This window comes from Dendrobium catenatum, unplaced genomic scaffold, assembly GCF_001605985.2.
Source record: "Dendrobium catenatum unplaced genomic scaffold, ASM160598v2 fragScaff_scaffold_1608, whole genome shotgun sequence".
Classification (NCBI taxonomy): domain Eukaryota; kingdom Viridiplantae; phylum Streptophyta; class Magnoliopsida; order Asparagales; family Orchidaceae; genus Dendrobium; species Dendrobium catenatum.
In genome coordinates this window covers 7,156,314-7,180,885 of record NW_021320070.1, presented here as the reverse complement: position 1 = coordinate 7,180,885, position 24,572 = coordinate 7,156,314, and the positions used below count along the sequence as shown (strand labels likewise).

At 32.5% G+C, this 24,572-nt stretch overlaps 2 protein-coding genes across 5 annotated transcripts; both read left to right on the top strand.

The window, feature by feature from the left end:
• Positions 1-587: 587 nt before the first annotated feature.
• Positions 588-5,033, top strand: LOC110106397 (serine carboxypeptidase-like 18). The gene is made up of 16 exons (XM_020836296.2): positions 588-639; positions 704-736; positions 1,120-1,180; positions 1,334-1,479; positions 2,488-2,564; positions 2,687-2,809; positions 2,951-3,053; positions 3,281-3,318; positions 3,414-3,515; positions 3,613-3,687; positions 3,799-3,951; positions 4,047-4,118; positions 4,209-4,327; positions 4,619-4,732; positions 4,806-4,851; positions 4,950-5,033. Exons 1-16 carry the CDS (start codon positions 588-590, stop codon positions 5,031-5,033), a joined length of 1,398 nt encoding a protein of 465 aa, XP_020691955.2.
• Positions 5,034-18,624: 13,591 nt separating this feature from the next.
• On the top strand, positions 18,625-24,151 carry LOC110106392 (serine carboxypeptidase-like 2). 4 transcript variants are annotated; one of them, XM_028700870.1, is made up of 15 exons: positions 18,625-18,807; positions 19,114-19,259; positions 19,376-19,452; positions 19,580-19,702; positions 20,203-20,305; positions 20,406-20,443; positions 20,513-20,614; positions 20,955-21,038; positions 21,152-21,313; positions 21,401-21,472; positions 21,552-21,667; positions 21,744-21,857; positions 21,950-21,987; positions 22,069-22,127; positions 23,245-24,151. In XM_028700870.1, the coding sequence occupies exons 1-14, from the start codon at positions 18,674-18,676 to the stop codon at positions 22,125-22,127; spliced, it is 1,368 nt and encodes a 455-aa protein (XP_028556703.1). In that variant the 5' UTR covers positions 18,625-18,673; the 3' UTR covers positions 23,245-24,151. The 4 variants fall into 4 exon arrangements, with proteins under 4 accessions (XP_028556703.1, XP_028556702.1, XP_020691951.2 ...); XM_028700869.1 differs by having other exon boundaries at positions 21,942-21,987; XM_020836292.2 differs by lacking the exon at positions 20,203-20,305 and adding an exon at positions 19,834-19,936 and having other exon boundaries at positions 21,942-21,987.
• Positions 24,152-24,572: the final 421 nt, after the last annotated feature.

The following is a 24,572-nucleotide window of genomic DNA, read 5'->3' as shown; positions in this document are numbered from 1 at the left end:
ATAAAAAAGAGGAACAAGAGAAGAGAAGTCTCCTCGGCACCAGACAAGCCGGCTATGGAAGACCGCTAGCAGAGAACGGAGAATCGACGACGGAAGGTGTCTCCAGACGCAAAAAAAAAATGATGACGGGAGGCGGCTAGGGCAAAGCCCTAGCAGCTCCCCAGAAGCATTGGGGCAAGGCAACGAAATTGAGATTTTGTGAAGATGTGGCGATTGAGCTGCGATGGACCAAGAAAGGCTTGGTACTACATATTAGAATGCATCATTATGCTCGAGAAAAGGAGTGAGATAAGCTCTAATAGAAAAAATATTTGAAGGGAAAATGCTTAATTCAAAGATGAATATACTCGCATACAATAGTCGGAAATTCTTGATGATATATAGCAAGAACAACCTATTATTCTTGAATACATACCCGGCCTGATTTGAGGACAAAGAATTTCGTGCTGCTACGATATAATATAATGTTGCCAAATTTCATAACACACACGTCGTCTGTATCGTAACACCTGTATGGTCAGGAAGTTCTTCAATATCGCTATCGATGAGATAGCCAAAGAAGAACGATAATAACTGATCATGACGAAATGCGTCAAAATCCAAAGGTTCCGTTTAGGGATCAACAAACCGTTCAGTTCGGTAAACTATCATCATAAAGTTATGGGTATTTGGATATATATCTTTTCCATTTAATCGGTTCAAGCTAGCTTAATTAGCTTGTTTGAGGCAGCTGCTTGTACAATTACATTACGTAGTCTTTCTTCCTCCATCCTGACTTTTCATCATCACCATCTTGCGTGATCTGATTAATTTGCTTAAATTACTGGTGCTGGTGCTGCCTTCTTCTTTTGCAATTCTTTTCTTAAAGTCAAATTGAGAAATGGATGGATAATATATATGTATGTGCATGCATGAAGCGTACTGATTAATTTGCCAGTAATATTTCTTGATACATGTATTCATTATAAACAACAAGCTAGCTTTCAGCTTTTTAATTGTGTGTGATTAAAGAGAAAATGGCCGTCTCAAATTACTTGCCAAAGATATTTGGAGCTGTGGTATTTATGACCATTTTTCTCATCATCAATAAACGATCTCCTCCTGTTGTTGCATTGGCAGCTGTGAACATCACTCATCTCCCAGGTTTTGAAGGCGCGCTTCCCTTCCATTTAGAAACTGGGTGAGCTCACTCATTTTCTGCAACCAGCTGTATATATATTCTATTAAAATTAACAAATTTAGTTATTCATTATTTGTAATATTTTTTTAACATTGTTAATTAGTACATATGAGATGATATAATAAAATTGTTTTCATTGATCCACGTACGTAGGTATGTAAGCGTGGATGTCGTGAAGGGTGTGGAGCTGTTCTATTACTTCATTGAGTCAGAGAGAAACCCCGCGGAGGATCCTCTTCTTCTATGGCTCACAGGTGGACCTGGCTGCTCTGCCTTCAGCGGTCTTGCCCTCGAAGTCGGTCAGTTTTATGCATTAATATTAATTCTCTTGAATTGAATAAAGATACAATTTTATACCGACTATAAATTTTTAATACAAAAATTATAATATACATAAACTACAAGATTAAATAAATTTTATTGTAATTCGTGAAGAGCTGCTGTCTTATAGCATTTGGGACTTTTTTTTTTTTTTGCATTCTCAATGAGCTTTGTGTTCCTGATCAGGAGCTGCTAATCTTCTAATTTAAGTAATTCTTTGCCATTCAAGACTCACTTTATGGAAAAGTATTTTCATAACCAGAATTATCAAAGTGTTTCACAAAATATTTCTTGCATGCAGCCGTAGTCAAATCTTTTTAACAGAGCCAAGTTTTTTCTTTGATCTACTAAGTCTTATCCCCATGAATTTTATTTCTACTACTTCACAATTCGAAGAATGAAAGAAAAACTGCACTAAAATATTATTAGTGGGCCAGCGAGAGGAAAGGTTACGGATATCTTGTTGGGCCTACAAAAGTTTTTTGAGGATTGAATCAAAATATTTGTAAAAAGATATAGGCGTTTATCAATGTAATTAAAGTTTACATTTAAACACCTATTATAAAGATGTAGGCGTTAAGATAATTTTTTTTTTAAAAAAAGCTTTCTTTGTTGTTAAATTATCAAATTGTCGTGTGAAAAATAATTATTTGTGAAAATTATGGTGAATATTTTAGATTTTTTTAATAATAAAGTTCAACTATGCCTTTAAAACAACTATCAAAATCTAAGAAATCTGCTTTGAAAAACTCCATATATATCATAGAGATTTCTATAGAGTAATTAAAAATTGTAATGAAATAAAGTTGTCTCAGCTGGTTCACGCTAAGGAAATATGTCTCAAGTGATGAGCTAAATTTTGGGCTGTATATTAAAAGAAAATAAAAAATGTTCATTTTCCAATTGTAAAAGGTAACTCATAATATCCGTTTATTTATTATTTCTTTATTCTTCTAAATTAATATGTATGCATGATTAATGAGCAGGTCCTTTAAAGTTTAAGGTAGAAAAGTATGAGGGGAAGCTGCCAAACTTGATTTATAATCCATACACCTGGACGAAGGTAGCCAATATTTGTATATAATTATTGAGCTCCAATAACTTTTAATTACATGTACAGTCAGTGGTATATATTTATTCTTTCTATATATATATATTTATTTATTCAACATTTACATGTCTTAGTTCTCAAGCATAATCTTCTTGGACTCCCCAGTTGGGACCGGATTCTCCTTCTCCAACAGCCCAGAGGGATATTTAACTGGTGACTTATCTTGGTCCAATCATGCAAATATATTTATGAGAAAGGTCACACATATATATTTGATATTTACTTACCCAATAACTAAATGTTTCAAAATAGCCATTAATTTTATTTTTGAATAAAATAAGCTAAATATATTGTTCTCAAGTTATTCAAATCATATATATGTATATGCATGATTGCAGTGGTTAATTGAACACTCCCGATTCATATCAAATCCTTTCTATGTTTCTGGGGATTCTTATGCGGGGAAGGTTGTCCCAGTCATTGCCCATAATATATTACAAGGTAACCTCTTATGCCCATAGTTTTTTAAGAATTTAATTCTTCATTACATAAGGAATTCATTGCATAGATTTCTTTTAAAAAAATATGCTGTTGTAATGAGATTTAGGGTTCTCCTTTCTTTTGTATGATTTTTTGTTCCATAGCAATTTATTAATTACTCTATTATTATAAACTCTTCTTTCACTTGTTGATGAATTCTTAAAGTACGTACACATGATGGATTACAGGAAATGAAGCTGGGCAGCATCCCCAACTTAACCTTCAGGTATATGTATGTAGATATAAGTTACATATATACATTATAAATTTATTTACTTTGTATTTGATTATTGCTACTTTTAACTAATTGATTTCATGTAGGGCTATATAGTGGGCAATCCATTAACAGGTGAAACTATTGATATTAGTTCCAGAGTCCCATTTGCTCTTGGAATGGGAATTATATCAGATGAACTCTATGATGTATATCCTTAATTCATCTCATTTTGCTACTTTTAATCCCTTTTTAATGATTTTTTAAAATGACTAATTAAGCTCTTAATTTCCTTCGTATATACAGTCAATAGATAGAAACTGCAATGGAGAAAATTACTCGAGTCCACTATGTGTTGGAAATATGCAAACATTTAACCAAGTGAGCAAATTTATTCATACAACTTGGTTTTTTTTTTTTCCTTTATGAAAATTTAATTTTCGGGCTAAAATTCCTAATAATGAAGCTAACAACCATGAAACAATCTTGTAGTTCTTTTCTGAAATCATGCCTTCACAAATATTAGAGCCCCTATGTGTTGTAGCATTAACTAAGCCAGGTGATATTAATCCAAGAAAGAGGTCTATGGAAGAAATATATACAAATTATTTGACACCTCCACCAATTCCTCCTATCAACTGCAGAGTAATCTCCTTATTTCTTTACATTCAGAATATTGATCACTTTTTCCAAAAGATTCTTCAGAACTTGACATTGAAGTTATTCTATTTATTTTGTAGAGTTATGCATATTATCTTATGTACTATTGGGCAAACAATGACGTCACTAGGGAGGCTCTCCATATTAAGAAGGTATTCATCTAAATACATAAGCCCTCTAAACGAAGGAATTTATTATCAAATAATTGTATTTGTTGAAAAATAATGTATGGTGAGGAACAGGGAACTGTGGTAGAGTGGCAGAGGTGCAGTAATAACTTGCAATACATAGAAGATTTGAATAGCAATATTGAGTATCAATATAATCTTACAAAAATGGGTTATCGAGCTTTGGTTTACAGGTGAATATATGAGTGTTCTTTTTTTCCTCAAACCTAATGAACCTAGCTTAATTGATAAGAGTTTATTTTGGAGCCTAAACATGTTACATTGCTAGTTTCAATTTTTTTTTCCATTTAAAAAGTTTATATATTTCAGTACTTCTCTTTCATTATAGTAGATAAATGAGCGGATTTGTGATCCAACTCTAACTTGTTGAATTGAGCTAGAGTTGGGCTCATGCAAGCTCATGTTATGAACTATTTTAATTTACACCCCTAATATAAATCTAATTAAAATTTTGATCAATGTAGTGGGGACCATGATATGGTTATTCCATTTGTGGGAACCAAACAGTGGATTAGAGCCTTAAACTTCTCAATCTTGGATGAGTGGAGATCATGGAAAGTTGGAGGCCAAGTTGCAGGGTGAGCTTTTGATTTACTAACAAAAACTCATATAATATAGCATGATTGATCATTTTTTTATCTTTATCCTTAGATACACAGTGTCCTACAACAATAATTTAACATTTGCAACTGTGAAGGTAAATTCTTTAGCTTCTAAGACATTGGAAATAGTTCATTAAAATGTTATATTATTAACTTTTTAATTAAGCACTAATTTACCTTTATTTATTTTCAGGGAGCAGGTCACACAGCACCAGAGTACAAGCCTAAGCAATGCTTGGCTATGCTTAAGAGGTGGATTTCTCATAATCCTCTATAATTAATAATACTTGTTCTTTGTGTATTTTTAATTTTTTGATAATGTGAAAGATGTACAAGAAGAAAGTGATTGTATTAATGAATAGACCATGGACATTTGCAGACGTGATAAGAAAATTGAAAAGAAATTTCAATATGTTGCATTGTAATGTCCACATCAGTATTTGATTAGGGCTTATCTCTTATTAATCAAATGGTTAAACCGTTCATGAACATTTCAGAGAATGTATTTGGTTTCTAGTAAGAAAGAACAACTTGATCAATGTGAAATGATGTTTGATTTATGACATTTCCCCTCTACAAGTACTGTAATCAGTGTTAATGTGCTCCGACGGTAAGTAGAACACCAACATTGGAACCACTTTGTGGTCACAGCAGACACCATACGACGCCCAAAACTAACTATGGCAGAGGAAAGTTCTACCTGGCTTTTCTATTATTTCCCATTTTATATGTACATGTACTGTTCACATTTACAATGATATGAGAAAAATTTTTTTTCCCTCTTCTCTGTTATACGTTTCTGCTCTCTGTTCTATGCACAGGTGAAGGGATTAACATGGTATCAAAGCACTTCTAAGCCTCACAGCTTCTCCTCTTTTTCGTCTTCATATTTCTCAAACTTGGAATCAGGAAATTCATCCACAACATGTAGCATCGCTGATGCTTCCCAGCTGATCAACAATGCAACTATCCCTCCACAACTAAAATTCATAATGTCTACCATTAAGAATGTTATTGCTGTTTAGTAGACTCCAAAAAATCATCTTACCTGGAGGTCACAAGTTTTGAAGGTTTTTTAGGCAAATGGTTTCGAGGGATATCTCGATGGCCCTGTTAATTTGTCGCCCACCTCGTCAGACAACTTTTGATACTGGTGATGTAATCTCTAACCCTTTTTTTTTACGTGGATGCTAATCAATCAAAACCAGGCCGCTACCTCGTTCTCCATTGTTTCGATGCCCTTGCTACCTTATGTCCTCAGTCTGGACTCGTGTGCTGAGATTTTGAAAACGACTTTAATCAACTAATTGTTCTAGTATCATACAACTTAAAAATAATCTCCATCACATCTCAATGAACAATAAGACTATGCAACAATATCTTTATAACATCAAATTGAAGGTGGGCACCCTTACGGTAGCCGGTTGTGCACTCGATTCAGAAGATGTTATTCTTTAAACACTTAATGGATTGCCTACCTCATATCAGTCCTTTAAGACGGCTATTCACACCAATCTTCAACCCCTGAGTCTCGATGACTTCGACTTGTTACTATGTAGTCAAGAGACGGATATTGAAATTGAAGCTGCTAAGGACCTTCAATCTGTGCAAATCTTTAAAGCACCAATTGCTCTTGGAGCAACTTGTGGACAAGGTACTCCAATTCATTCCATCTCATGTAGGACGCTCCACTTCACCTCTTATTGAATGCTAGATATGCGACAAACCTAGTTACTCGACAATCAAGTGTTGGCATCATTCAAATCTGAACTTGGCATCATTCAAATCTGAACTATAATAACAATCTCTCCCCTGCATTCCTATTCGAAACCAAAAATCAATTTACTCCTTCAACAGACTGGATTTTGGACACTGGATCCACGTACCATCTTATCAATGATGCTAATCATCTGCTAACCTCCCAACCTTACTTTATCTCTCAACAAATACAAGTAGGAAATGGTCAGTCTTTTTAAATATCCAACACTGCCCAATGCATTCTCTCCACTCCCAAGCGTAAGCTAGCTCTTTCTCCTTTACTTCATGTACCAAATGTTTCTCATAATTTGCTTTATGTTCATCGGTTAACATTTGATAATGGCTGCATTATTTCATTTACCCAACAAGGGTGTCATATAAAGGATCGGTGAACTGAGCATTTGATTCTTTCAGGTCCATACCATGATGGTCTCTACTCTATCACCATACTGACCATCTCTTCATCCTCACCTGGTGCCTTCTGCACAATTTTCATCACTGTTGATGATTGTTCTTAACCTTGGCATGCTCGTTTGGGCCATCCTCACAAAGCTATCCTATATACTATAGCTACTTTAGTTACATCTTTAAATATTTCTGTTATAAATGAAGTTTGTCATTCATGTCAAATAGCAAAGAGTCATAGGTTATCATTCTCTTGTTCTGTGTCTACTTGTACTTCTCCTTTCCAAATTATTATGTCTGATATATGGGGACCTTCCCCAGTTTTATCTTTTAGTGGATATAAATATTATGTCTTATTTATGGATGAATTTTCCCATTTTTCATGGATTTATCCAATGGTTAAAAAAGTTGAAACCTTCTCTAAAATTATTTTGTTTAAAGCCAAAGTTGAAAAACAAATTTTGACACACATGCAAACTCTTCGTTCTGATGGGGGTGGCAAATGTGCAAGCTCATAATTTCAAAATTTTCTCTACACCAATGGCATTATTCATCTATTTAGGTATCCTTATACACCACAACAAAAATGGCTTGTTGAGCTCAAGCACCATCATATAATTGAGACAGCTCCCACACTTTTACTTCAAGCTCATTTACCCACTATCTTTTGGGTTGAAGCTGTCCTAACGGCTACCTACTTAATTAATCAACTTCCTTCACTCACCACAGGATCTCTTTCTATCTATCATTTTCTGTATAATCATCTTCCCTCTTACTCCCATCTCAAGGTCTTTGGTTGTTTGTGCTATCCCTAGCTTCAACCTTTAGCACAACATAAATTTGCTCCCAAATCTTCAGTTTGTGTCTTCATTGGATATAACTCCACTATTAAAGGATATCGATGTTATCACATTCACCACCATAAAATTCTTATTTCACATCATGTTTAGTTCCACAAAATATTTTCCTATTTATATCAACTGCTTCCACCAATTCTACCTCTTCAACCTTCACTTCACATCCCATTACTTCTCAATTAACTCTTGTACCTTATCTATTTCCAGAACTCACTACAACACAAAACCTCCTCTTAAGCGATCCTCTGCTCAATAATAATATAATGTATTTCACTTCAATTTCTTAAATCCACCAAAAAGCCTATCTCTACCTCACATACGTCACCCAAACTCCTCACTCCTCCAACCTCATCTCCTCTACCTCCCATACATCACCCCATGGTGACTCGCCTGCAAACTAGGACTCTCAATCCCAAGACAATGTTCAATCTTCAACATAAAATTATACAGTCCAGTGTCCAACTTGCTTTTTTGCTGCCATCAAACATCAATGCTGGCGTGACATCTTGTCAGTTGAATTTCAAGATTTTTAAGTTCAAGGAATATGGGACCTGGTCGAACCCCCACCTGCTTAAATGATCTTAGTATGTAAATGGATTTACAAAACCAAATGGCATTCTGATGGGTCGGTTGCTAGGTATATATCCCACCTCATTGCACAGGGATATCGTTAAGAATATGGTATTGATTAAACTGAAACATTCAGTCTAGTGGTGAAGTTACCTATGATTCGTCTCTTCATTACTACAACTATTTATCGACATTGTACTGTCACCAAATTGGATGTCTTCGAAGCATTTTTACATGGAAAATTGAACGAGATCATCTATATGCAATAGCCGTCCAATTTTAAGGATTCCCAACATCCAAATTTTGTCTACCAACTGCATAAGGCTATATATGGCCTCAAATAATTCGCTCAGTAATGGTTTGCTAAACTCACTGCCCATTTGCAAGCTTTAGGATTTAGGCACAGTGATGTCGATCCCTCTTTGCTCATATATAATCATAATTCTCATCTCATGTATCTGCTAGTATATATGGATGATATTCTCTTGACATGAAACAATTCTTTGGCACCTAATGAATTGCTTCACAATCTCTAACAACATTTTCAACTTTGCAATTTGGGTACCTTAAATCAATTTCTTGGCATTCAAGTTATCCTAACACCCATCAGATATCACCTAAACCAATCCAAATATGCTTAGGATATTCTTCATCGGGCTTGCCTAGAAACCTGTAAGCCAGTTGTTACCCATCCTCCCTAAAACCAATTTTGGATTACACCTATTTATTATTGTTTGATGATCCCAAATTATATCAACATATAGTGGGTGCTTTATAATATTTAATTATAATAAGACCTGATTTGTCTTATGTTGTTAACAAGTTGTGACATTTTATGCACACTCCTCTGCAACATCATTTTCAAGCTCTTAAGCACCAACTCTGTTATCTTCAAGGTACTCTAAATTTTGGTCTTCCCATCAATAATAATTCTTCTTCCGTAAGTGCCTATGCTAACTTTGATTGGGTCGATGATCCACTAAATCGTAAATCCACTACTGGTTACTTTTTATTTCTAGGAGACACTCTAATTTCTTGGTGTGTCAAAAAGCTACCTACAGTTGCTTGATCGTCGACTGAAGCTGACTATCAGGCATTGGCTACCGCAACTACTGACATCATTTGGATTCACCACCTTCTGGCTGATTTTTAGTTTCCAATTTCCATTCCAACACCTTTATATTGTGAAATTGTATTGGCCATTGCCCTTGCTCATAATCCAGTTTTTCACACCAAGACTAAACACATAAAGGTGGATTACCATTTCATCAGAGATTGCATCAAGTCTACTACCAATACAGTCCATTATATAAACACTTAGGATCAAATTGTAGATATATTTACTAAAGCTCTTCCTTGACTTTGATTTACCTCTCTTCGGGACAAGCTCATGGTCTCTTCCGCACCAACAGCTTGTGGGGGCCTGTTAATGTGCTTCGATAGTAAGCATACCACCAATATTGATGCCACTTTGCGGTCATAACAAACACCATACGGCGCCCAAAACTAACTATGTTAATTCTTTGGAATTTCTTGATTAATTTGAATCATGCATAGTTGTAGATTTTTTAGAAGATAATGTGTGGTGTTTCTGACATGAATTCCCTACAATTGTCACCATGAGATTGTAGTGGACATTCAGGTTTTGTTTTATTTTTATTTTTTTTAATTCTAGACATTTGTGGCAGTTTTAATCGTCACAACCTCCCAGAAATGTGGCAGTTTAAACCGCTACAATACTGAAAATAATTTTTGGTTTTGATTTTAGTGGCAGTTATAACCGTTGCAAATATGGAACGGAGCATCGGTTATAACCACTGCTATGACTAGCACATCCTTTAATCTACTATAGTGGTCCCAAAATCACTGTGGAATGTCATTGCAGCGCACTGCAATCACAGCGGTAATGCAGTGGTTTTAAAACCGCTGCAAAGTAAATTGTAGGGGTTATAACTGTTGGGAAAAGTAATAATTTGTGATGTGATAATCCTATTTTTTTGTTGTGATATATACATGTACTGTTCACATTTACAATGATATGAGAAAACCTTTTTCTTCCTCTTCTCTATTCTATGCCTATGCTCTTTGTTGTATGCACAGTTGAAGGGATTAACAATCAAAATAGAATAACGAGAAAACTTTTCTTTCAAAAGAGAAGACCTACTACACACAAATCTGTGTCAACTCTTGTCACTGTTCTCTCACAAATTGGCATTACATTAGTTATTTGTACTTCAAGAGATATGTTTTAAAAAATGCCGATTGAATTATTTATGAGGATTTAACCAAGCCTTTTCACAAAGAAAGAAAATTGTACTAGGGAAAAATATGTAGACTTAAGGTGAAAAGGGAGAAATTAAAAAGAGAGCAAAGTTTTGAAATTTAGAATTAGCTAAAATTATTATTTATGCATGTCACTCGGCCTCCTATCTACAATGAAAAAAATAAAGCCACTAATACAAGATGTGCAATGTGAAAAATAGAATTAAATTAGGTAGCCTAAGTTAATAACTTATAGTATTAATCCAATTGGTGACTGAGAAATCAACATCCAATGTCACATTTTATTGGCAAAGAGAGAATTTGGTCAAGTCGAAAAGTCAACCATCTGGACAAGATATATTGATTTATAGCATAAGATTGACAGTCAAACTTTGAAGTTCATCTTCATTCTTGTCGGAGCAAATAATATGTAGTTTTGACTCATTTGAACTCAAATCAAAATATTTTTGATATCTATAATTTCATCTGATTGGATCATAATACATTGATTGCTAATTTATTAAAAATAAATTTTAGATGATCTCATAATCAATTTTTAAAATTTTTATGTGTCATGGATGTGTCATCTGTAATAGAAATTACATTAGTAGGAATATAAGCCGAAACGTCTTCAGATTAAGTCTCCAATATTGGTAAAACAGTCATACTTCCTTTTAAATGAGAACTTAATTTATCAAAAGAAACATTAAATTCTTTAAGGAATTTTGCCTTTCTTAAAATATCTTAAACAGTTCATGTGGGTTGAGCACCTTCTTCAAGGAAATATAAAATAGAAGGAACATTTGAATAAGTTTGATTCTTTATCGGATCATAAAAACCCACTTTTCGAAGATCTCTTCCTTCTCTTCGGGATCGAACATCGATTGCAACGATTCGATAGATGGCTCATTGGGATAGATGTAAATAAAAAATGCCCCCCTAGAAACGTATAGGAGGCTTTCTCCTCATACAGCTCAAGAAAAAAATGATTCTAATTTCTATTATTTCTATTTCTATCTATATAGATATATGTGAATAAAAATGGATACATAAAGAATTAGATTGTAATTTGAGTCTTTTTTCCTTCTTTACAGAAAAAGTAAAGAAAATTCATTCATTTTCACAACTCAAGTTGGGTAGTTTTGAAAGAATTTGAAAGAAAATCCTTAGAATTTCTTGAGCTGTCTCTAACCTCTTGTTTGTCTCCTTTCATATCTTTTTTTTTTTTTAATCATTCTACTCCAATTATTTAGACTAGTGAAAAGAGTGTTTCCTTGTTCCAAAATTTGTTGTCTTTGCTTTGCACTTTGTGAAACCATTAGGTTTAGACATTACTTCGGTGATTATTACTCCTTTCAAAAAGGAAGCAACATACCTTTTGTTTTTTCTATGGAAAAGTAAAAATTAATACGAACGATTGATTCCTTTGTGATACACTCTTAATCAAAACAGTTTGAAAATTTCAACAAATTTGATTTCTTTTTCATTTCAAAAACTTGTTCAAATTTGAACCTCTCAATTTATCTATATTTCTATATTGATTATCTATTTACAAAGTTGGTCTAACTTATTGGTTGTCACTAACCCTAGATTATTCTCCCGATAAATGAATCAATCATTTTTGCTCGAGCTTCATCATATGCTATACCTTTCTATGCCATTAGTATCTTTATTTAGCAACCCAAGACAAATTCAATTAGGTTCCTAGCAGAACAAACTATGTCAAGACAAGAGCATCTTCATTCATATAAAAAATGGTGGATGTCATCCAATCATGTCCTTCAAGTCGCACATTGCTTTCTACCACATCGTTTCAAACGAAGTTTTACCATAACATCCCTATAATTTTGATTTTATTTTAAATTGGAATCGTATGCAATTGATTCAATATGGAATAATGAATAGTCAGTGATTGAACCGATATATAATAATCTACACTTAAAATAAGTGTTTATTCAGAGATTTCACTTCAAATTACCCCATATTTTCTCTTATGAATAATATCACATGAAAAAAATAAATAAGTTTTTAAGCAAACTTATTTACATCTTCAACATATCTTTCGAGATTGTCCATCATAAATGATCATTCTTTTTCTTTTAAAAAAAGAAAGGAAATTAGAAACCTCAAAAAAGCCTTTTACTTTCATTTCATTCAAATGAAAAAGAAATTCCCATGATTGGATAAATGTTTTTAGCCACTTTAACTAAATACTATAATACTATAATACTATACTAACTAATAACTATACTAAACTAAATATTTCATTTCAATATTCATAAATATTCAATTATAGACTAATAAGATAATCTTATTAATAAGAATATACAATATATATTCTTATGTAATAATTATGTATTTATGTATTAAATTTATGTATTAATATATTCTAATATGAATATTAATCATGAAGTATGAATATTTTCTCATCTTTTATTTATGAAATATGATTTCATGATTATAATATTATTATTTACTTATTATTTACCATCTCCAATTGAATATGATTTTCATTTCATTTAAATGATCAAAAAGATAGTTTGAGAATAAAGTTTCATTATTTTCATTATTATGGAGTAGAAAAAGTCTTGTGTAAGATGAGAACAAAGAGAAAATTAGAATCCTAGGATTATGATCTTTTAGCATCCAACTCCATCTTCATCATAGAAAACAAAGAATTATTAATTAAAATAATAACAAATATTTAAGAATAAAATACTTTAGTAAAAAAGTTAAAAAAAATAAATAAAAAAGATATGATTCTAAGAACAAATATTAGAATTTAGTGTATCCAACATGAAACATAAATTGTTGAATTCAATTTCAATTAGAGAAGAATCCTTCGTTTCGGATGCAAATGATCTAGGATGAAAGAATTCGAACTCCGAGTAATAGGACCAAAACTCGTTGCCTTATCGCTTGGCCATATCCCATTTTGATTTGGTCTAAGAAAAACTAAGCTAAATATTGGTTATTCGTCAATAACACACCAAAAGAAATATAGGCTAGGACAAGTTGTCACTGGGATTCAACACAATAGGTATAAAATCAAAAAGATTAATATATCATTACTTAGAATTCAATTAATATATTGTATGAAAATATAATTCCTTGTTTTCTTATTTGATTGGATAATGTAAGGAAGGATTCTTGATTGGGGAAAAGTCAAAGAAAAATTAGAATTTTTTCTTTTATCTACTTTTTTTCTCTTAAAAAATCCCTCAGAAAAACAACTCAATCCAATCTGATAATTTCTTATCAATTCAATTTCATTTTAATCTTTAAGAACAAGAAAATAATATTTGTTATGTTTAATATGTATCTTTCTTAATTCTACCATTTATTCGAGAAGTTTTTTCTTTGCCAAATTGCTAGAGGCTTATGCCTTTTTCAATCCAATCGTAGACGTTATGCTGATTATCCCTTTACTATTTTTTTCTCTTAGCCTTGGTTTGGCAAGCAGCTGTAAATTTTCGATAAAAAAGAAAATCTCGATTCAATTCAGAATTTCTTCGATAAAATAAAGATGATATTTTTATTCTTAAAATCAATAAGGTCAGAAATAAGATTCAGATAAGTCTAGAAATTAGGAACCCTCGATTCAAAAAGCGAAATTCTGATATTTTCTATTGTATATTATATTGAAATTGAATAAGGGAAGGGGGTTGATGATCTTTAATTAGCTAATCAACTTATTTCTTCTTTTGTTATGAGCTTTCCTTTATAAGTTTTCATACAAGATCTAATTGTAGATATGGATATGACAAGAAATATTTGGTAATGAAAAAATACGAATCTTATTACAATAGAATATTACATTAGAAAGAAATTCATAAAAATAATTTTTTTTTTTTTAAAAAAAAAGACTTCCATCTTTTTTCATATTTAGATCATCATATCAAAATAGTGTATAGTGTGTGCCGTAAAATAGGTGATATATTTCCTTTAAAAAAAGATCTTATCTGGGAGATTTGTAATGCTTACTCTTAAACTATTCATTTACATATTAGTAATATTCTTTGTTTCTCTCTTCATCTTTGGATTCTCATCTATTGATTCAGAGCGTAATCCTTGGCGTGAAGAATAAAAAATAAGATGAGATTCACTTTTACTTTTTTTTCATAGGTATTTCATTGATAAATGCAGAAAGAAATGGAATAGATAAAGAGAAAGAATTCATAAAAGAAAATAATCAAAATTTCTTCTGATTCTAAAATCTTAAGTTATCAAGGGGTTGGAGAGAGAGAGAGAGAGATTTGAACCCGCAATACGAATAATTAGTACAACAGATTAGCAATCTTGCACTTTGGTCCACTCAGCCATCTCTCCCCATTTCAAATTGGAAATTTTTCATGTGATTTCACACGTGAAGTGAAGATTGAGAACAATTTTTATTTGGGAGATTTACATATACATACCACCTAATACTATTCTATTTACATATTTAACACCTAAAACTTTAATATTACATACATACCACTCATAGTTCATTTTCATATCAAATACGAGTGGTAGAAATGAAATATATGATGGTATGAAAGAAATATAGGTGATATATTTGATATTAAAATAATATAAGGTAATATGCATGTAATATTAAAATTTTGGGTGTTAGATATGCAAATAGGATGTTTTAAAGTGGTATGTGTGTAAATTTCCCTTTTTATTTTCTTCGAAATAGATTTCTTCAATAGAAAGAATACCTTACTTCTTTTATTTTGTACAAAAGGTTCATTTCCCCGGCCTGCTTAAGTATAAGTAGTAGTTGGGCGAGTACTTCTTTTGTTCCAATGAAGAAAAATTGTTATTGAAACAAGAATAGTACTTTTCATTGCCATTCCTAATTCTTAGACATTAGATAAGATTCTAATAGACAAATTATCTTAGAAATTATTTAAGAAATTATCTATATCTAGATTAATATATAATATTTTATATATTCTATTATTTTATCTTAATATGAATATGATATATTCTATATTGAAATATGAAATTAAAATCTAAAATGTTAGAGATTCTATATCCATTCTTAGTATGTTCTAAGTAATTTTATTAAATTAGAGTATAAATTAGAATATTTAGTCTTTATAGTAAAAGTGTTATGTTATAGTAATATCCAGTAATAGTATTAGAATATAATAGTAATGTAATATAGTACTAATTTTTTTCGTCTTTATTTTATTATTCTTAAGTATAAGATTTCAAAATTCATTAATGAAAAACAAATTTCATTATAAATGAAAGTTGAAGTTCAGTGTATTCATCTTAATAATTCTAATTCACTTAAGAAATCTTAATAAGAAGGAAATTTCAAGAAAGAAAAGAAATAGATTTTAGAAATCTTATAAAAGAAAGAATATCAAATAGAAAACACATATTTTTAAGATTTTAAATCTTTTACTTATTCATGCTTTAAAGTTTAAGGCCCAATTTACCCAAATTCAGAAAATCTGTCGGTTCAAGTGAAAGGAATTCAAAAAAAGAATGCTTAAAACTTTAGTACACTATTTAAATTATTTAAATTTGACTAAACTTTTTGCTATTCACCTATTCTTTTTTTTCAATCCCGCGCTGCAGCATAACAAAATACGTGTCGTTATTGCTGAAAATTTCATGATTCTCATGCTAACTTGACTATGTCAAATTAGTTTTTTGGACAAATAGCCCATTCATATCTAATAATGAATATGTAGAGGGTATAGTTTAGTGGTAAAAGTATGATTTGTACTATTAACAACTTAAATAGTTAAGGGGTCTTTCCATTTTTTTCATATTCGGATCAAAAATTTTATTTCTTAAAAAGATTTAATTCTTTCCCCATCAATAGGACATTTGAGGAAAGAATATACATTCTCACGACTTCTCTCCAAAAGGCAATCGCAATCTTAATAAAAAATTTGGATTATGGAGTCGAGAAGCATAATTTTTTTGATTGGTTCAATTTTTCCAATTGAATGAGTATGAATAAAGGATCTATGGATGATAGTACAAAACTTTCAATCGTAACTAAATCTTCAATTTTTGCTCTGAAAAAGGGGGAGATTGAAGCCAAATAGCAAGAAAATGATCATTTTGGATTAATAGAACCATCGGCTTCTTGTTTTAGCTCGGTAGAAACAAATTTATTTTTCTTAGGATCCCACGAGTAGAAAAGAAATAGGGAATGAAATAACCATATTAGATACTAGAAAGATTTGATAGAATCCCCCTCTTTAGAGGGATCATCTAAAAAGCAGGAAGATTTAGATGCATTTGTAAAAAGAAACCTGACATAGATGTTATGGATCTCATTTTTTCTCTAGCGGGAATATATAGATCTTCCATAAAGGAGCTAGCCGAATGAAACCAAAACCTCATGTTAGGTTTTGAATTAGAGATGTTAAAAATGATCAACCAACGTCAACTATAAACCCTAGTCTTCCAAGCTAACGACGAGGGTTCGATTCCTGCTACCAGCTATATATTCATTTCTTAACTTCATATGATATACAGATGCATTATCCTTTTTGACTTTTTGATATACATCCTATTTTATGATATGAAAAAAATGCGAAAATAGGAATGAAGGGCATCCATTGTCTATTGGATGTGACAAAGGCCTTCTAAACCTTTGGTATAGGTTCAAATCCTATTGGACGTAATTTATATCTATATATCTATTCTACATAGAGAATAGAATATGTATATAACTCTCTTTTCTAAAGGATAAAAGAGGCCCTTTTTTGAATGATTCGAATCAGAAATCTTTATCGAGGATTTCTCTGAATTAAGAATATAAGAAAAACGATCCTTTTACATTTATGTATTTATGTTTGTTCCTGAAGTAGAAATAGTTCGATCTGTTCATAAATTGCTTCTCTCAAAACAGTTTCAGCTTCTTCAATGAATATCTTGGAATTTAGGATTATTCTTTGTTAAGTAGGTATGTAACGTCCCAATGGCAAATTTCTTTACTTGTCAAATTTGTAATGCGTAAAGATATCCATTTGTTCTGGTTTAAATATTAGCTATCTGGTCTTTCACCGCGAGAGGGTCTGATTGGGATTGTTTGAGCAACTCACGTAATCATGACCTCTTGTCAATTGATTCTGAGTAGCTTTATCTAGATCATTTGCAAATTATGCAAAGTCTTCTAATTCTATAAATTGAGCTAATTCCAATTTTAGTTTGCCAGCTACTTGTTTCGTAGCTTTAATTTGAGCTGTTGATCATTCTCTGGAAACATAATACCTACATTAATAGCATGCCTGATTCTAGCATTGAATAGATCGGTAGATGACAATATGTGTCAATCTGTAATGAAAATTACATTTATAGGAATATAAGTTGAAACGTCTTCAGATTGAGTCTCCACTGTTGGTAAAGCAGTCATACTTGCATCATCTAAACCCTAAACCCTAAACTCTAAACCCTAAAACCAACAAATAAACTCTATCTGTCATGAATGTGTCATTTAAGCAAACGAGTATTTATATAATCTCATATTAGATTATTGAAATATATAATGATATTAAATTATTAAATAAATAAATCTTAGACATTAATTTAAAATTTAAAATTAAACGTAAATTTGATAACTAATACATCAAAATCAAATCTAATCTCTTTTTATTTACCACTTTCGACACAGTTTATCTTGATATGTTAATTGAAAATTTTGGCTCATAACTAAGAAGTCTTAGATTTAAAGTTTGAGTATGTGATGTATGCATATGTTTGTTCTAATTTGCTCAAAATTATGAAAAAAAAAAACCATTTCCGAACACAAAAATTCTATGACGCTTAGAAGGCAATAAAACAAACTTTGAACAAAACAAAAGCGGGCAATAGATCAAAAAAGACCGTTGGGTGAAGTTAAAGCGCTGGTCCCCATATACTCTCTCCGTAAGTGAACTTAAGGGCCCACATCTAATGTGTGATTGGCCGCTACCTAACAGTCTTTTACCCGTCATTGTCAGGGCAGGACCGTGCAATGCATAATTTGTAGATGTATAAATAAAACCATCTCACATCCTTTGCCTTTGCGCTCTCTCTCTCCCCCTGCTTGGATTAAGGCAAACCGGCAATGGCTCGTTGGAGTCCTGTACTACTTCTACTTAGTTTTCTCGTGATATTACAAAAATCTATCTCTTCAACTCCAAATCATGTACAGCAACTACCAGGCTTCAAAGGGCAGCTTCCCTTCCAAATGGAAACTGGGTGAGCCCATCAGATTAATCTACATATTTATATAAGTGAAAAGAGCTCTTTCTGAATTTAAATATCATACTGATTTCTAATTTCATTGAACTCAATTACAGCAAAATCTGAAAGTGCTCATCCATCTACATGTTACTTACAACTTTATTCATTTGATTCTCCCAAACAAAGTGATCAATAAATTTGAATTGAGAGTGTTTACATCATTATATAATTTGGTTGCTTTGTAATTAATAATAGAAAATTGATAATAAATTGGAGGAAATTAAAAGGCATATATATGAAAGCATCAATAGTCTTGCGCAGGTATTTGACGGTGGATGAAGTTAATGGCGTGGAGTTGTTCTACTACTTCATTGAGTCGGAGAGAAACGCCAGCGAGGACCCACTCCTCCTCTGGCTTAGTGGAGGCCCCGGTTGTTCAAGCTTCTCGGCTCTCTTCTTCGAAATTGGTGAGGACTTTTTTTTTCACCTATTTTCCCAATTTTAAACTTCTTAAATTTATAATTAGATAATTAACTCCAAGCTTAAATCATATATGATAACAAATGAAGAAGATTCAATGCAGGTCCTGTTAAATTTCAAATAGATGCTTATGATGGGAGTGTGCCAACTCTTCTTTATAATCCTTACTCTTGGACCAAGGTAAATAAATAAGCGATTGGATCACTAAATCAATAACTTTTTTTTTCCATAAGTAAGAAAGAAAGAAAAAAAAAATTCTTCAATTACTAGCTAGCGCGCATATATATGTATATTTGTGTGTGATCAGGTATCTAGCATTATCTTTCTGGATTACCCGGCTGGGACTGGATTCTCAGTCCCAACTGTATCTCAAACCTATATGACAGGGGATTCTTCTTCTTCTAATCAAGTTTATGGGTTTCTAAAAAAGGTCTGATGCAGCTCGCCCTGTCTCTCTAGCTCATACAAATATCTATATTTTGGAAGATCAAATACATTTTTAACTTTTATTTCCTGAGCGCTAGCTCCAATCCTTGTGTATATACATCTCGCATATTGCAGTGGTTAGTAGAGCACCCTCGTTTTCGCTCAAACGGCTTTTATGTTGCTGGAGATTCTTATGGCGGCATGTTAGTCCCCGTCGTTGCTCAATTTATTGCAGATGGTATGTCAGGACAAGCTATTTGATTCAATAATTAGTTACTATCTATAATTGCAGGATAGCTCAATTGCTTATATTACAATTATTAGGCATATAAATTGCATCTTGAGTCCGTTAAGCAAGATCCACGCGGACTGCTCCTATTGGTCCGCTCGCCCTGTCTCTAGCTCATACAAATATCTATATTTTGGAAGATCAAATACATTTTTAACTTTTATTTCCTGAGCGCTAGCTCCAATCCTTGTGTATATACATCTCGCATATTGCAGTGGTTAGTAGAGCACCCTCGTTTTCGCACAAACGGCTTTTATGTTGCTGGAGATTCTTATGGCGGCATGTTAGTCCCCGTCGTTGCTCAATTTATTGCAGATGGTATGTCAGGACAAGCTATTTGATAATTCAATAATTAGTTACTATCTATAATTGCAGGATAGCTCAATTGCTTATATTACAATTTGTTAATCACGTACAGGAAATGATGTGAAAGAACAACCCTTCATTAATCTTCAGGTATTTGCTCATTTCGAAAGGATAACGTTTAGTATGAACATGCATGAGAAAATTTATGACATGTTTCAGGGTTATATTATTGGAAATCCAAGAACGGGTGAAAGGATTGATACTAAAGCCCGAGTTCCATTTGCCCTTGGAATGGGCATCATCTCTGATGAATTTGCAGAGGTTATAATCACTTACTTATCACTAATTCGTATGCATATTTATATATGTAACAGATGTGTGTAGAAGGTTCTTTGACAGCTCATAGCTAGCTCAGCATATAACTAACTGATCTTGTGTTAGTTATAATGCAAAGCTATAAATATGTACCCCCCTTGGTTGTATGTGATAGATGATGAATACAAGAAATACTTTCTCTATTTTTCTGTTTCTTGTTCTCTGTTTTCCGTAACTTCTCAATATATACCGGCGGCAAGTAAAATTAATATGCATGATTGTTTATAAAAACAATATGCCTAATGATTAATATTCTTAATTACTTCTTTTGATTTTAATGTCTCAGCTCGTTGAAAAGGATTGTGCTGGACAAGATTATGAAAATCCAAAAACTGCAGAGTGCGCTGCTCGCCTCGATACCTTTAAAAAAGTAAGAAAATCTATATGTAACATACAGATATATAGAAAGAGAAAAACAGAGAGAGAGAGAGAGAGAGGGAGATTATAAAAGGTCGTATATTATGTATATGTATACATATGCAGTACCGTTGGGAGCTGTCGGAGACAGACGTATTGGAGCCCAAATGTGCGACGGACTTCCCAAGGCCTAAAGACATCGCCAGAGAGTACTATAAGAGATCACTGAATGAGGACAGCTTTGGCCGGCTCTTCCGTCCACCGAAGGCTCCCGAACTCCGCTGCAAAGTTGATACAATTAATTAACTAGCGCACCTTCTTCTCTGTTTTACTCTGATCGCTTTCTTGTTGTGTAATCTGTTGCCATTGCTGCAGGGCTATGCTTATTACCTTGGTTATTTCTGGGCAAACGAAAATGTCACCAGAGAGGCCCTTCAAATCAGGAAGGTATGATCGATCCTAACTTTCTCTAAATACTAATTCAAAACCTATGCTAAATAAATAGTGTGCATGCATGATCGAGCAGGGAACAGTGAGTGAATGGCAGAGGTGCAACAACTTCGATTACCTGAAAGACATCCCAAGCAGTTTACCTTATCAGCTGAATCTATTAAAAAGAGGTTACAGAGCTCTTGTTTACAGGTTAAGTTAATGCTGGCTCTTAATTAATTACAAGAAATAAAACTTTATAATTAGTGAGACTTTTTTTTAAAAACAGCGGTGACCATGACATGTTGATCCCATTTGTGGGCACCAAGCTATGGATTAAATCCTTAAATTTAACGGTTGTGGATCCATGGAGATCATGGAGTGTTGATGACCAAGTTGCAGGGTTAGATCTCCACTAACTGAATAAGATTAATTTGATGCATGATATTTAATATATAATGACATCTCCTAATGTTTGTATTGTTAGGTATACAGTTCTGTATTCAAACGATTTAACTTTTGCGACAGTGAGGGTAATCCAATAGTTGTTTTATTTAATTCATAATCTTTAGTTATTAATGGTTTTAATTCCTTGTATGTATGTCTGTTTCCAGGCGGCCGGACACACTGCGCCAGAGTTCAAGCCTCAGCAATGTTTCGCCATGTTCGATAGGTGGACTTCAAAGAAACCTCTCTGAAATATATTTCAAGGGAGGTGTACTCCAAAATTTTACATTATAATATCTTTATGATTATATGTAATATTATCCGAGTTCAACATTTTCTATTTCTACTATTTTCTACTTTGTAGTAATTCATTGCAAAAATGATATAAACCTATAGTCAGTGGCAGACTCAAAAGTACTTTTCCACAGTGGCGACATAAATTAGTTTTCAATATTTTTTAATTAATAGTATGACCATAAACTCTAACTTTGTAAAGAGCACAAATTACATATTTTTTATGAAAAATATATTTATACAAGCAAAATTGTATAGTATAAAGATATTTTTAATTAGAAACTTTCAAACTTAAATTCAGAATTTATAATTAATCTAACAAGCAAAATCTAATGTCATTAAGGACTTAAATGCTTGATGAATGGCTTATGATCAACAAAATCTTCCTAGGTCATCCAATTACTTTTTTGAAATTTTGATTTGCCAAGGAATTAAGCCGACAAAATGTTTTGGCGAAAATTTCGTTGGGACCATTCTGGCGGATGTGCTAGAGGAATGTCCACCGGCTTACTTAAATCCATCGAATTAATTCTGGCGAAAATGAAGTCGAAACGGTTCTGGCAAACGATCGGCTGGAAAAACGTATATATACATGCATACATACATACTGTTTATCAGCTAGCATCGCAGTGCTCACCAAATCAACGTCAAAGCGTTCTACTTCAAAAATTTCATATTTTTTAAATAAATTTATTTCAAATATTTGAGTTATTACATCGGTCATCCTTGTCTTCATTGTTTGTAAGTTTTTTCTATTGATTAGGCATTTAAGGAGTTTATCTAGTGTTAGGTCTTTTCTCCTTTAGGCATTATTTTGGATGTACAAGAAGGCATAATGATCTTTCCCCCATATATATATCACCTGTGCATATTAGCTAGCACTCTCACTAAAAAAAAAATATTTTCAACAATTTCAAAAGTCATGCACCAAGTGGTAAGAGACGGAAGGTAATGATGGTTATGATGATAATACATAGATGTTTTGACTATTTGATTGTAGGATTATTAGGTTGTACAATAATTAAGAAAATGTACTTTTTTTGCTACAGGTTTACAATGGATTTTCTACATATAATTTGCCGGAAACCTCGGTACAATGAATAAGAATGACCATTCCGATGGATGAAATCTGCTGGTAAATCTGGAGGATTAGCCGGAGGACTGTCCACCGATAATTTTGACAGCTTTTCTAATGTCAAATCCACTAGAAATTTCAGTGGATTATTTTTTGGCAAATTTCGCTGGGCTTTCCAGTGAAAATGATTGGAGAATACACTGTCGATACTTCTGGTGGATTTATTCCGCCGAAAATTTTGGTATCTAAAACTGTCGGAAAACGAATTCAAAAAACGTTGTTTCTATGACACATTTCTGCCAGAAGTCCGTCGGTAAATCCACAAGTTTTTCGTTGGAAAGTTATTTCTAATGCACGTTTTAATGCCGAACAATTTCACGTCAGAAATTCGTTGGAAAGATATTTTTCCTGCGGATTTGTCTCATTTTCGACGTATTTTGGCAGACGAAAATGAGTGTTTTTTCCAATAGTAATGTAATTCATATATATCTTGCACAACATCTGGGGCATCCTGAGCTTTTTGCTGAGTCAGACTGTAGACATGTGCCTATAGACAGTCTTCATGCTATATAACATGCCACAGAATCAGAATCACTATCTCTGCCAGATTATCCTCAAAAAAAGTGCAAGCTAGAACTAACCACACGGAGACAAATATGATAAACAGCAGGATTAAGTCTTATTAGAATTCTAGAGATGGTGGCAATTACTAGTGGTGATCATTGACAGTTATGGTGGTTGTTGGGGGGCAATAGTCTAGAAATTCATGAGAGCTCTATAACTCTCATTTCCTCTCTCTCATATGGAGAATAGCTTTAGTTATAGATTTTTTGGGATATGTACTTTCATAATTTTAAGCAGAAACTCCTTTGTATGGTCCATATTGATTATCTTAACCATGATGCATTTTTTTTAACATTTAAATGCCTTAATTAATGATGTCAGAATTGAATAATATTAGGCTCGTTGGATTCATTTTGGTGAGTTACTCGATTCAAGTATAAGCAAGTCAAATTTGTAGTTCATATGATCATATTTTAATTTAACAAATATTTAATTCAAAGATTACCTTTAAATTCGTGTTGATCATATGAATTTTATAGTCGTATCAAAAATGTTTTTGCTTTGCTACAAATATACTCAATCATTATTTTTCAAAAGTTTTTGTAGAAAATAAACATGACTTGGCAATGTATTTGAAAAAATTTTAGTGCAAATTTGCATCTAAAACATTATAAAACATAACAATTATAAATATACTATCCATTTAATGTTAACTTTTAAATTCAAAGGTGAGTAAAA

Bases quoted from the DNA above. Each gene is read 5' to 3' on its own strand.
- LOC110106397 (XM_020836296.2), top strand. From the start codon at position 588: ATGCGTCAAAATCCAAAGGTTCCGTTTAGGGATCAACAAACCGTTCAG. The intron at 2,810-2,950 runs GTCACACATATA...GCATGATTGCAG, and splicing joins CAAATATATTTATGAGAAAG to TGGTTAATTGAACACTCCCG. The intron at 4,119-4,208 runs GTATTCATCTAA...GGTGAGGAACAG, and splicing joins AGGCTCTCCATATTAAGAAG to GGAACTGTGGTAGAGTGGCA.
- LOC110106392 (XM_028700869.1), top strand. From the start codon at position 18,674: ATGGCTCGTTGGAGTCCTGTACTACTTCTACTTAGTTTTCTCGTGATA. The intron at 19,453-19,579 runs GTAAATAAATAA...GTGTGTGATCAG, and splicing joins ATCCTTACTCTTGGACCAAG to GTATCTAGCATTATCTTTCT. The intron at 21,668-21,743 runs GTTAAGTTAATG...TTTTAAAAACAG, and splicing joins TACAGAGCTCTTGTTTACAG to CGGTGACCATGACATGTTGA.